This window comes from Parasteatoda tepidariorum, chromosome 7, assembly GCF_043381705.1.
Source record: "Parasteatoda tepidariorum isolate YZ-2023 chromosome 7, CAS_Ptep_4.0, whole genome shotgun sequence".
Taxonomy (NCBI): domain Eukaryota; kingdom Metazoa; phylum Arthropoda; class Arachnida; order Araneae; family Theridiidae; genus Parasteatoda; species Parasteatoda tepidariorum.
Window position 1 is genome coordinate 43,120,923 of NC_092210.1, and position 14,283 is coordinate 43,135,205.

A 14,283-nucleotide genomic window follows, 5' to 3' on the forward strand; every position below is an offset into this window, starting at 1 on the left:
TATATGGATATAATATTATAAAGCACTCCTTTTTGCGGATTTTATCGTGTTTATTATATATTTTTTGCTTAATGTGCTCTATTTTGTTTTAATTTCTTTTGGGTGCTCCCCACACTATTGTATTGATATATTTTGCTTTGGCTATATGGATATAATATTATAAAGCACTCCTTTTTGCGGATTTTATCGTGTTTATAATATATTTTTTGCTTAATATGCTCGATTTTGTTTTAATTTCTTTTGGGTGCTCCCCACACTGTTGTATTGATATATTTTGCGTTGGCTATATGGATATAATATTATAAAGCACTCCTTTTTGCGGATTTTATCGTGTTTATTATATATTTTTTGCTTAATGTGCTCTATTTTGTTTTAATTTCTTTTGGGTGCTCCCCACACTATTGTATTGATATATTTTGCTTTGGCTATATGGATATAATATTATAAAGCACTCCTTTTTGCGGATTTTATCGTGTTTATAATATATTTTTTGCTTAATATGCTCGATTTTGTTTTAATTTCTTTTGGGTGCTCCCCACACTGTTGTATTGATATATTTTGCGTTGGCTATATGGATATAATATTATAAAGCACTCCTTTTTGCGGATTTTATCGTGTTTATTATATATTTTTTGCTTAATGTGCTCTATTTTGTTTTAATTTCTTTTGGGTGCTCCCCACACTATTGTATTGATATATTTTGCTTTGGCTATATCGATATAATATTATAAAGCACTCCTTTTTTGCGGATTTTATCGTGTGAGCTGATGAAAGAGCTATATATTTTGATTTTCTTTTCCGGCTTTTTAATATATTTTTCTTTTTGTTTTTACTTTTAAATAATTTATTTGAATATTTTTTTTTCTCCTCTTTTCATCAATCTTTAATATTTTCCATGTTTTCTCTATATTTTAAACTTATTTAATGAGTTCTATATACTTGCAGCTTATGAGCAGTAAATTAAACTCATTAATTTTCTTAATTTTCTTCCTTTTTTATCTTTTATCTTTTTATACTTTTTATTTTTATTTTATACATTATGTTTTTGCAATATAAAATATTTAAAATGTCTTTAAACGTAAAAAGAAGTGATATGATGTTAAAAAATAAACTGTAATCTATTTAGAAAATGAAGGCCTGGAGCGTTTAAAAATTCAAGTAGGCGAAAAGTGGAATATTAGCTATTCTATTTGGATTGGAGATGACAAAGTCTTACAAAGAAGTTTAACTCTCAGTGTTCCTGCCAATACTTCATTTTATGGTATTATGGAATATGCCGCTGGTGTCGATGACAAGTATAAGTAAGTTCGTTTAGGTGTTTTTAAAAGACGAATTTAATAATGTTCGAGACTTTATTGCTGGTATTAAAAGAGCAACACTAAAGGTTTTGACACGCATTTCAACTGTTAAAAAAATGAAAAGAAAAAGTTAAAAGAGAGTTTCGCAAGAAATCAGGTAGATCAAGTTTATGGAATTATACTAAAAAAAGCTGAATAATTTAAAGTTGAATTTTTGTTTACTCAGCTATATTCTCCTAACTTATCACCTAAATAAGTACATCTATTTACACACATGGACACCTTAGTTTAAATTCATTTACCTCATTTTAACACAACAGAAGGGATCATGTACTCCCTCTAACTCCGCTTTGATCTTTTTTTTTTCGGGAAGAAGTGGGAGTTCTAAACCTCTTACATGGAAATATTTAGTAACCGCACGAAACTCTTTTCGTTCCATTTTCCTAAATAAATTAAGTTGTTTTCTTCTTCAATTATTAGTTTCATGTTAATTTTATGCTTCATAACAACTATTATCGAAAATTTTATTTAAATAGGTTAAGTATTAGATTTTAAATCGCAATTTAATAATTTAGTAACTAATTTGAGAAGCTAGCCCAGGGGTTTCCGACTTACATGAGGCCGGGGGCCACATTCAAAAACACAAAGCAAATGGCGGGTTGCAACTTTATCAAAATTTATGTAGGGCTCTTTTATGTTTGAAAGAACATTAGATATTAATATCAGATTTTGTACTATCAGAAGTTGTACAAAATAAAAGTATTGAATTACAAATTAAAATAAGAAGTAGATTTTTAAAAATATTTAATTGTTATTAATAATATTTTTAAAAATATTAAATTAATAATAAAAATTCGGGCTACAATACTTTTAATGCGCAAATATGTATTAAACAATTAATGTGAAACAGATATCTAATTGTTAAAATATAAAACTTTAAAAACGTTGGTATTTAGCACACAAAATATTCAATGGGAAAATTGTGGTTTGTCTGCCGCAACCACCAGAGAATAGATATTTACATTTTAAATTTAAAATTTACAAATGTGTGTGTAAATACTTTCGTCCGAAATGAGTAGTTTTACAAAAGTTAAATCGGAGAATATCTTCGAGAAAAATTCTGATGCGCACATGCTAAATTATCTTAACAAAATACAAAAAAAAATTAAATAAAAAAGAGTAACATACACGATTATTTTTGCATTTGAATAAATATTTTCTTGGATGCAAAACCTGAGAAATAAATTTTTTTGCACCGCTGGATTGTTAAATTTTACAGAAACGAAGAAATTAGGTTTTTATTAACGAGAAAAGTAATTTTAAACCCATATAGATTTTTTACGAAAATTGTCCACAAAAAAAATGACAACTAATATTTTTTAGTTCGCGGGCCACAAAAAAAGGCTTCGCAGGCTGGATGTTGTCCCCGGGCCGCCAATTGGAAACCCCTGTAGCCAAATCATTAAATTACTATAAAACAGATGTTTAGATGCGAATGCAATTTTGGACAATAATTATTAGAAAGCGTAAAATTAATATGAAATTAAGATCATTTAGATAAATGAAAGTACCTGCTTAAAGACAAGCGTAAAAACAGTAAATGGACCTAAAAGGCGGACGATGACATTTCCGTTCATGGGTTCTTGTGCAGTTCTTAATCCTTATAATGTGCTTTACCTCTCTTTTAAGTTAGCCCCATGATTTTAGAAATTTGCCTGCATGTGAAAAATATTTTTACATATATATTTAACAGTTTTAACGTAAGAATACTTTTTTTCCAGATTTGAGTACAATGTTAGGAGTAGAAAACCATATATATTCGCTCTATCGGGTATAATGGATGATCCTGAAATGGAGACTTTCTGGCACACATACTATCTATTCAGCAATTTATCCAAAATTTCACTCATATCAAGAAGTAAGACTTCTCCTTCATTTGATTTTCATCTTATGTCGACAATTATTTATCTGTCTAAATTGGCATTTCTGTGGATAGTGCTTTCAATATAAATCTAAACAACAACAATGCCCATCTGCTCTACTTCCGGAGAGAAAGGATACAGCTGCTTACTACAACTTATTTCGTGATGCAATATTTTGAAACAGATAATTTTATTTTTAATAATAGAAACAAATTATATAATTTCTGAATTCAAAACTCGCTTTTTTTGGCAGTTCCGATTTGGCCTCTTTTTACTTGTTATTACTAATTGTTCTTGGTGCAAGCCGGGCATCGACATCATATGTTAGCGTTAGCACATTGTTCGAGCAACGAGATTAAGTTCATTTTACAAATTATCATTTAGGTTTAAATTTCAAAGTTGGTATATTGTTAACAACGTAAAAAGTGTTTTAAAACGAAGTTTTTTTTTTTTTTTTTTTTTATGACAATTCTTACGTGATGAAATGAAAGGTCTTCAAATGATTCTTCTAACGATTTTTCTTTTAAACACAAATAATAAATCAGGTAAAAAATACACGTATGCAAGAAATATTACTCTAGAAAGACTAAAAACATAATTATCACGTTATGAGCAAATGGGTTCAAAGCACACCAAAAGCAGTAACCCGGAAGTATAGGCAGTCAAGAGCTTGCCGCGCTCCCTAATGTAATGTAAAAGACCTTGTAAAATGAAAAATTAAGAACGTTAAGACGAAGATAAGATCATTAAGAAGAAGGTAAGAACGTTAAGAAAAGTTGGAATTTTCATAATTTGTGTGACATAAAATGCATTTTAAAGTGCTTGTATTTTTGTATAAAGTGATGTCATTCCACTGTAGTTTTCTAAGATAAAATACAAATAACATATATTTAAACCTGTGGTGTTATAAAGGGTGTTGCATAAAGTTGCCTTCATGTGTGTTTTTTTAAATCCTTACCAAAAAATGAAAAAAATAATGAAAGTAAGTTGGGTTCACAAATTAGTATTTAAGGTGGGAAAAAGCAAAAACGATGTCAAAATTTGAAAAATCATACAACAGTAGAGTGGAAGAAATAAACAGCAAGACTAGTTTGATTGCTGGAAGAAACAGAACGGAATTGAAAAATTATTATTAGAAACACATTTTATCTTAAATGCTCAAATAAATCAGCTTGGGTGTTTGTTACATTTGCTTTCCTCTACTGTAATTTAAAAATTTCTATAGCATTTCAGCATAAATATTAATCCTCAACCCCCAATGTGTTTACTTTTTGCTTTCATTTTTAAGTATTCTAGATCTACATATTATGGGCAGTCATTTCTGAACATCCTGTTTAGTCTAAAGAAACAATAAAAATCAATGTTGGGACAAAGTCCCAAAAGATACTTAGAAATGATATTCTGTTTTCTATCATTAGTGGTCACATAAATTTGAGGTTAAATTAATCTAATGACATTATACACTGGTTATCATAAATTAAGGAAAATTCACAAAAATCGCGATAACTCAAGAAATTACACATGGAATTTTATGAAACTTACCCACAATATACAACACATAGTAAGGTATTAAACAACATAAAAAGAAATTATCAGACATTAATAGTAGTATAGAAATTAGCACATGTATAAAATAAACAAATTGGAAGTATCGGTTTGCAATAGAAAAAGTACCTTTAATATGGAATATGATTGCCTCTAGAAGCAATACAGCACAAACAGCGATGTGTGATGCTTTCAATTATGCGGTCTATCAGTTCAATAGGAAGTGAGAGCCATTGCTCTTGTAAAGCAGTTGCAAGCGTGGCAAGGGTCTGAGGGGGCGGATTGATGGCAGATACACGCCTCCCTAGAGCATCCCAAACGTGCTCGATAGGATTCAAGTCCGGGGATCGAGCTGGCCACTCCATGCGAGTAATTGTTTCCTGTTGAAGATAATCATCAACAATGCGAGCTCTGTGTGGTCTTGCATTATCGTCCTGTAACAGGAAGCAATCACCAATTGCCCCGGCATATGGGCGCACATAAGCATCAAGGATGTTGTCTCGATAAACCTGAGCATTCACGGTTCCCCTTGGAAAGACATGGAGGTATGTGCGCCCTCCTAAGGATATGCCTCCCCAAACACAGACACTGCCTCTTCCGTATGCATCTCTTTCACGGATGTTTGATGGATGATAACGGGTCCCAGGTTCTCTCCATATCAAATAACGTCTACTGTCACTTTCTAGACTAAACCTGGACTCATCCGTAAAGAGAACAGGCCTCCATTGATCTGACGTCCAGTGGACATGTTGTCGGGCCCACTGCAAACGGTCTCTCCTATGGCGTGATGTGAGCGGCACGCAAATGGCTGGTCGTCTCGCATACAGACCACCTTCGTGGAGCCTTCTGCGCACAGTTGACGTTGACACCAACCTTCCGGTGGCTGCAGCAAGAGAGGATCTAAGATGTGTCGGAGTAGCGGTTCTATTCCTGCGTGCACTTAATGTCAAATATCGGTCATCGGCACTGGTCGTAACAGTTGGCCGTCCTTGACTGAACCTCCTAGATGCCGAATCTGTGGTTTGAAATTGCCTCCAAAGTCTATGAACCACAGATGGACTCACATTTAGCCATCTGGCCACTTCTGATTGACTCTGCCCTGCCTCTAGTCTCCCGATGGCTCTCCATCGTAGTTCTTCAGGCAAATGATGCCTAGAGGTCATTATTACGAATTGGCTATCTCAGATTTTCAATGTCGCAATCACAGTAAAATTTGTGTGCTTTCTCTCAAACTTGGACTTTTATGCTCCAGGCAGATGACGTAAGCCGAGTGCAGCGCCACTAATTTGCATATTGCAATTTTACTCAGCTACTCTTAGTGGACAACATATGCAAATTTTGCACGGTTTGGCTTACTTTTGAAAGAGTTATCGCTATTTTTGTGATTTTTCCTTAATTTATGATAACCAGTGTATTAATAAAAATTACAATGTTCCCACATTGAAAGTTGTACTTTTTTTTAAAAAAAAAGAATAGCAATGGAATTTAGAATTATATCATTTAGTCGGTTTGCAGTCAGTTTTACAATTGTAATAAAATGGCACTTTAAAAAACTTTATCCAACTAAATACAATTTAGAGTAAAATTCTAGTATAACGCTTTAAAAAAATCTACATTCAAGTAAAAAAAATGAAATATTCAGTCACACTATAATTCCTTTTATTTTATTTTATGTTCTAAAAATTATGAATATGATGATAGTATAGTTAGTACGTTAATTTTAGTTTTATATTTAAACTAGCTGAATACACGTTCTTCGCACGAGGTGAACAAAAAAAAAATAATCACGAAATCAGTACCAAGAAACGCAACGCAATCATGCTCAAAAATGAAAGGCATATACGGACACAATTTAAGATCTTGATGTCATTTAGGTGAAATGGCATTTCACCCAAATGAAAAGGGCGAATGACATTTTTCAATGAAAAGAGTGAATGACATTTTTAGGGAAATTAATTAATTAGAGAAAATAACATAAAGTGGTTGCGTCAATATGGGTATGTTTAATATAACAGAACTGATCTTAACATAACTAATCCATATTACTTTTTCGTATGTTTGCATGATTTTTATTTCAAATTATTCATTGGAAAATAAAATAAAGAAGAAAATAAAATAAAGCCCTAATTCTAATAAATTGATAATAAAATAATTCAGATACATTTTCTTTTTTCGTTCTAAAAATGTTACTTACCTAAGTTTTCCACTAAAATTTTCAGTTAATACGGCTAAAATAATTTCATTTTTTTAACAATATATGTTGTAATCTTCATTGCCTTTACGTTATTGATGTAAGAAAAGCTCGTTGTTTGTAATTTATACCATTGGAATAAGGATAAAATATATTAATCTAGCGGCCAGTTCATGATAGTTAAAATTTACCACTATTAAGTGATTTTCTCAGGTACATATCTTTTTCGAGGGGCCGTAAAACATTTAATTCCGAAGTATCGATATCAAAATTGCTTAGTATTGGTTCATTTTTAATAATCACGGAATATATCAATATAATATTTTATACCAATATTAGTATATTTGGTAGGTATTTATTACATATCCCTTCATCATTTGAGTTTATATATATTTGTCAATGCAAGCCAACTAAAGCCGAATTTTTTTTTTTCAAAATATATAAAACTTCATAAGAATTTTGAGGCATGACCATTTGTCTATCTGACCTTTAATTTACTGTTGAAATATTTATAAGTACTGGTGGAAAAAAGTTATTTTAATTCTAATTCATTAATGTATTAATACACTATATTAGCTACGACTGGAAAAATAATTTCTAAAACTATGGAAAACCCGTTGTAAAATTCATGTAAAAGACCGATTCGCCGATTACCATAGTACCAGAAGTGCATATTACCGTCAGTGATACATATTAATTAACCGTCATTTGTGAATGGCGATTTTTTACGGCTTTCTTAAAAGAATTTCCCATTAATCTTTCCACCATGAGCTTGGTTTTTTGCACATTATTTTATTTTATTTCAATTAATACACATTATTAATATTAATAGAGCATTAGTGTCAATAATTATATGCAGATCTTTTATGGCTACCCAACACGCGAATAAGTATCTTATTTCCTTATTTTTGATTTCTAGTTTCAAAGTTACTTTTTTTACTTCAATTAATACACATTACCAACATTAATTAAGCATTAATGTCGTCAATGAAAGTATGATGATTTCTAACGTTTCTTCTAGACAAATAAATATCTTTACTCCATTACTTTGGCTTTCTAGTACAATATACATATATTACCTTGATTAACGAAGCATCATTAGCGTAATTAAGCCTCATTGGTGTCAATTTTTTTATGTCTCTCCTAAACGAATTAATACCACTTTTTCAATAATTTTGCTTTAGAATGAATAAATATTTTTTTCTGTTCCATCACGGCTGGTTTTAAATAAGTAATGTTTTAGAAACCCGTTTAAAAATATTAATATAAATAAAATAAATGTTCATTGCATCAGATAAAATATAAATTTGGTGGTGTAAACCACACGTGCTATCACGTATTGTTCATTAGTTTATCTGACATAGCGAATATAAAATAATTAAATACGTGTAATAAACTATTTTTTGTTCAAATAGAGCTATAAGTTAGCAATTATCCCTGATGTTATCTTTAAAATATGTGAAAAATTGAATCTTTTCATTTAAAGCAATGGCTAACACACAACCAATCATAAAATTCCATTTCGTTTTTCGCTCATCCCTCTCGAACGGTTTTTCGCAGAATGTTCTAATATCGACAGTGATCTTCCTCGTGCTTTGAACTAATTGTATGCCAAATTTCATCGCTTTCTGTAGGATGGTTTAGGAGTCTATTAAGAACACACACACAGACATTAATTTTTATATAAAGATACTAGGGGGCTAAGCCTCCTGTTCGCTACCGCTCACCAATCCCGATGATTGCTTCGCAATAATTGTTTTTTCTAATCAGAAAATAGTTTTTCTTCTAAAGTTAAAATTATTCACTTAACATATATGTACTGAAAGGAATTCTGTTTGTTTACGCTTGCGCCTCTACTTCCCACGTCCAAATACTACTATCAGTCAGCATTATAAACATTTATATCTCTTGGTGAACAGAAGTGATTTTTCGAAGTAGTCATTTTCTAAAATAATATTTATATTCTTACAACATTATGTTGTTCAAATAAATTTCATGAGTTCGCAACCATGATTTAAAATTTTCGCTAATAATAGCAGTACTGGAAAATAACTTTACATTAGGGATACAAAAATATTTAAAGAAAAACAATATCTTTACGACTTTTGTTAATTTTATGCTGATGACAACCAAAACAATTAGAAATAAATGAGGGAAAACTGAATCCCACCACGTGATTTTCCAGCCAATAAAAATGTTCCGACAACAATGGAAAACGGTATCAAACCATTATGATTTTATGTTATATAGAGATATGGATGGTATCCTTCCGCCTTATTTTTTTTTACAGGATTTAGAAAGCGAATGTGAATTGACATTATAAAATACACAAATTTCTTAACGAGATTCAATTAGGAAGAAATGCAAAATGATTTTTTATATCATTATTCTCTCATAAATATGATATTTTTTCATAAAATTGTAATTTTAAAAAAAAAAAAAAATATATATATAGGAACATTTCACTGAATTAATGAGAAAGAAATTAAATTTTTGAAAACTGCAAAGAAAGTCAATTTTCTTTAGTATTTTTCAATTTCAGGGGTGATAATTTGTTTATACATATACTTAATATATTTCTTTTTTAAAGAAATTCATAATTAGTTTTATTTCCAGTGTAATAATTATTATAATACACGAATTAATTTGCGGAATATATTTTCGAAATTAAGTAATAAACGTTTAAAAAATATTTTATTACAAATATTTAACTAAAAAAAACATAATATAGTTTATTATGTTTTTTTTATTGTTAACTTTATTGTTGCTTTATTAGTTAAACATTATTTTAATTTTTTATTATGCTTTTACAGGTCCAGCCGATGTGATACCGAAGAACAATGAACACATGTTATTTTGGTATAGAAAAGTAGACTGATTTTAAGAGTAACTGGCATTGATGAACTTAAATGAACTATTTAATCGACTGTGGATAATGAATTATTTAATCCTTGATGGATAATGATATTTTTAATAAAATAGCTTTGGCTTTTGATTGAGATCAAAGTGTAGTTAAATGAACAATAATTGTATTATAAATAAGAAAAAAAGTATTTAAAATTATGCTTTTTTCTCATTGTTGTATTGCTTTTTTATGTAAGTCAATAACTCATTTTGTTAGAGTGTAAACCTGTTTGTTCATTGTTTTCCATGGTAATTAATAAAAATGGAGCTGATACTTTTTAAAATATTAGTTTGATATTTGAACTATAAGACAGAGTTTAAATTTAAAAAGTTTGGTTTGATTTTATTTGCTTAGGAACTTAAATAGGAAGTAAAATCAATCCCCAATTGCATTTCCAGATAAGCATTTGTCTTAATTGACAAGATAGAATAGAATAATATTTTAATAGCATAAATATTGATGATGACTACATAAAGCCAATATCAAAGTATAAAAAACTCGATCGTGCTAGAAGTTTTTACTTGATTCAAAAACGTAAATGAGAACAAAAAGGAAAACCGTAACAGACGATAAATATGAAACCTTAAGGTTAGAAAAAAAATCTTCTGAAAAGTCAATTTACTGAAAGATTCTTTTGCGTGCATTACCACTTAATAAAATATTAAATCTAGTTTTCCTGTGTTAAAAAAAATCTCTATGATTTAAAAATATACGAAATCTCATTGATTATATTGAGGTATTTAAACAGTTGTCAGTTTTAGTTTAAAAAAACATAAAGTAAATTAAAACATTGGTAGGAGCACACGTCCTAAATTTTTTTACCTAATTATGTAAAATGAAGTCGAATGTTTTTGAACTTGGCATTTTAATTTGAGACACTAAATCTCAACATAATATATTTTTGATCCTCAAAATATGGGAGGTAGCCGAAATTTGGAATGTATTGCTCCAATAGTCTGTCAAAAATTGAACTCCTTTGTGTTAATTTCGCTTGTGAGTATTTTACCATCTCAAAGAAGTTGTAACTTCAAATTTTTATTTCTCAATAACTAATAGACCAATTCCCTCAAATTATATTATGGATATTACAATTTAAAATAGTTTAAATTAAATTGCTGTACAAACATGCAGACCTTAGAGCTCAAAATGAAATGATCAGTAATAAACTATACAATAGAAACAATGATTTGAAAACTGATATTCTCTGCTGTTATAATTTAATCAAAGATTTCATTGACTTACTTTCTTTAGTTTCAGTCACTGAATTTTTTTTTCTGTAGAGATTACTAAATAACAAATTCTGATTAACATTATAAGCAAATATATTAATTGACATTATCCGAATAAATTCAAAATTTGATAAAAGAATATATACAAGGAAGAGGCTAAAGCAACCCCTGAACAGAGGCTGAATTTGTTTCTTCCTGGTGGTAAAGTAATAAAAAATTACAACATAAACGAAGTAATAAGCTGCAAAAATAAGTTCTCTAAATTGCAAAAGCCTAACTAATGATGATCAAACCACGAGGAGCTATATAATCCAGTTTAAGTCATTTTTCATTCTGTTGAGAACGGAAAAAAAACGGCAATATATTTCGATACATTTTTAAACTTAAATGAGGAAAGAAATGGAATTTCATGTGTGATCCTAAAATGTGTAAAGTGATGTGATCCTTGTATGGAAGAAATGTTATCATTTCTTTCATTCAGAGCTTTTTTTGAATCATAATATACAACCCAGCAAAAGTGGCAATTATTAAAAAAATAATAAATATATGTATATAATATAAATGTAGTTTTATAATTATAGTGACCAGTCCTCATAAACATTACAGATATAATTTTTATTCAAATCAAATAATATCTTCTGTCAGAAATATTACTTCAAAATTTCGTTATTTTCGAATAAAATCCCCAATATTGCGACTAATTTTGGTTAGCTTAAAACAGTCATATTTTTGGATTAGGAAATGCCTACTGCACTAAAAAACAAACTTTTAATTCTCGAAATGTGAATGAAATGTTCGTTAGAACAGTGGTCCCCATCTCTGTTACGGAATCGATCTTCTTTTGGCTGAACCCCGACTTCATAAATATATTTCATAAGCAACGGTTAATATACTAATAAAAAAAAAAGACTGCGAGTAAAATTAGAGTAAATTTTTTCTTTGTTTTGTCATAAAGAGTCTAAAAGCCTGATTTTAATATTAAGCAGCTGAATTCACAGGTCTGCAGTGGTTCTCAGTTTTATAGTTTCTGTAGTGTGCGTAAGCTAAATTATGGTTTTTAGAAAAGAATTACAATAAGCTGAAAGAATGGTCATCAGCGAAAAATATTTCTTTATTCTTGAATTTGGCTATTTTATTTTAAGTTTGATGTTAAATTCTGAGGCAATTATTTCTAAATCCTTATTTTTTGTAATTCCTTCACGTTTTCACATTTTCTTGCAGTAATATATTGTTATTAGAAAGAATATATATTTATTTAAATTTTGCTATTTCTTTTTTTATTGGCTTTTTACTTAAATAATGTCATCAAATTCAGAAAATATTAAATAAATAATGGATTATTAAATGAGTAAAAACAATGTTAGAGATCCCAAAAATCATAAGTAGTTCGCAAAAGAAATCCTAACTCATGGAACCGAAGGAATATTGTTTCAAATATTATATTTTTGAAATATTGATTTTAGAAAGTTATTTGGGTTTTTCCAAGGTCAAGTGCGCAAAAAGATAAGCATGTGACGTGCTTAGATAATCAGTATTTTAAAGGCAATAAAATTTCTTTTTCATTAAAAGTAAGAGAGTCAATTATATTGGATGGAATAGTATCGTATTGTGCTGTCGTTTAGCATAATTTCTAATATTTCATTTATTATTTTACTTTATCTATAGTAAAATGAAGAAGTTAATATTAATAGCAGTTTTCTTAATAGCATTATGCACCGTTAATTCGAGTAAGTAAAGTTCAACTTTCTCCATTACATTTTACTTCAATTATTTTTAAAATGTCAGTGAAAAATTAAATCTGCTAAAATTTTAAATCTTCTCTTATTTTAAACCAGTAAGACATTTTTGTTGATACTTGTGTCATTATAAAGACCGAATTTTCATGACACTTACATATTATTGTTATTTTATTAATATTATCTTTAATTTTGCATTCTTGGATAAATTTTTTCTCTTTTATAGTGCCTTTTTTAAATACTGTAGGACACTTTTTCAGATTGTTAGGATATTTTTCATCTTTTAGTTCATATTTTCTTTTGAATTTTAGAGCATTTCTTGTACATTTTTCTGTGGTATTTTGTAAATCTATACATGAAACTTTTTAATAATTTAACTTTTTCTTTTGTACATCTTTTAATGAATTTATATATTAACTAATAAAAGTATCAATACAGTTTTCCTCTCGTTTGCTGCCTTTTGTAATCTATGGATAAGATTAAGGAGTGTCGTTTTAAGACTGAAAGCCTTGTTTATAAGGGATTTTTAACTTTAAGGAGACTTTTTTAATAATTTTAAAGTCATGTTCGGAATCATTTAGATCATCAACATCTAAGAATGCTTCCCACTTAAATAAAGCTACCTTTATTTTGTGCTATAACTGAAAGCTAAGAAAACCTATGAGAATCTAACATATATATTAAGGAAGTCGTATAAACCACATATTTACAAGGAGTAACTCTTCAGCTCCAGTTGTATCTGGATAAGGAAAAAATATCGAATAAATAAAAAAGGAGGAAATAATGGGTCCTATCGATCGAAAAAAGCCACTTCCGATTACTGGTAATATATACGTCATGTTTATATTTCAATTGAAATGTACGTTGTTGCGTAGTAGTGACTAAACCATGAAGGTCAATATTATCAATAATATGTCAGGTTTCAATGGTGTCAAATTTCAATTCTGCCACTGACTAAAACAGCTTCTTCTTCTTCTTCTTCTTCTTCTTTTTTTTTTTTTTTTTTTTTTTTTTTTTTTTTTTTTTTTTTTTTTTTTTTTTATATGCAGTCTTACTAAAGATAGCCCTTTAAGTTTTCTTGGAGATTGCGGACATGATAAAGGGCAGGCTATTCATGATATGCACTCTATTATCGAAAAGCAACCACTTTGAAGATTTTTCAATTAAAATGACGACAGTCTCTTGCTGAAGATTGCTACTTGGGTCAATAATTCTCCCTTCAAATGCCAGTAAATGGCACTTTTTGGTCGCCGGTAGCGACTTTACACATTGTCGACTCCCGGGCACTTCTTTGGCACCGTATTTTGAAATTCGCCAATGTTACATTCGCCAAGTCGGGTTTCAAATTTTCTCGCGAAAATCTTCGAATATTAATTCGCGCATGTTTCACTTGCGACATACGATTTAAAAAACGCATGAGTGAACATGAGGTGTGAATAAATTTAGCTGCTTTAAAA

General features: G+C 29.4%; 1 protein-coding gene across 3 annotated transcripts in view; it reads left to right on the top strand.

Annotated features, from left to right (window-relative positions):
• The window catches only part of LOC107455883 (uncharacterized protein CG3556), a 33,799-nt gene extending 23,655 nt beyond the window's left edge, over positions 1-10,144 (top strand). For all 3 annotated transcript variants that reach the window (XM_016073603.3, XM_016073605.3, XM_071183347.1), the window contains 3 exons: positions 1,127-1,301; positions 3,080-3,216; positions 9,770-10,144. In XM_016073603.3, the coding sequence (XP_015929089.2) occupies positions 1,127-1,301; positions 3,080-3,216; positions 9,770-9,834 (377 nt within the window). In that variant the 3' untranslated portion in view covers positions 9,835-10,144. The remainder of the gene's footprint in view (positions 1-1,126; positions 1,302-3,079; positions 3,217-9,769) is intronic.
• Positions 10,145-14,283: the final 4,139 nt, after the last annotated feature.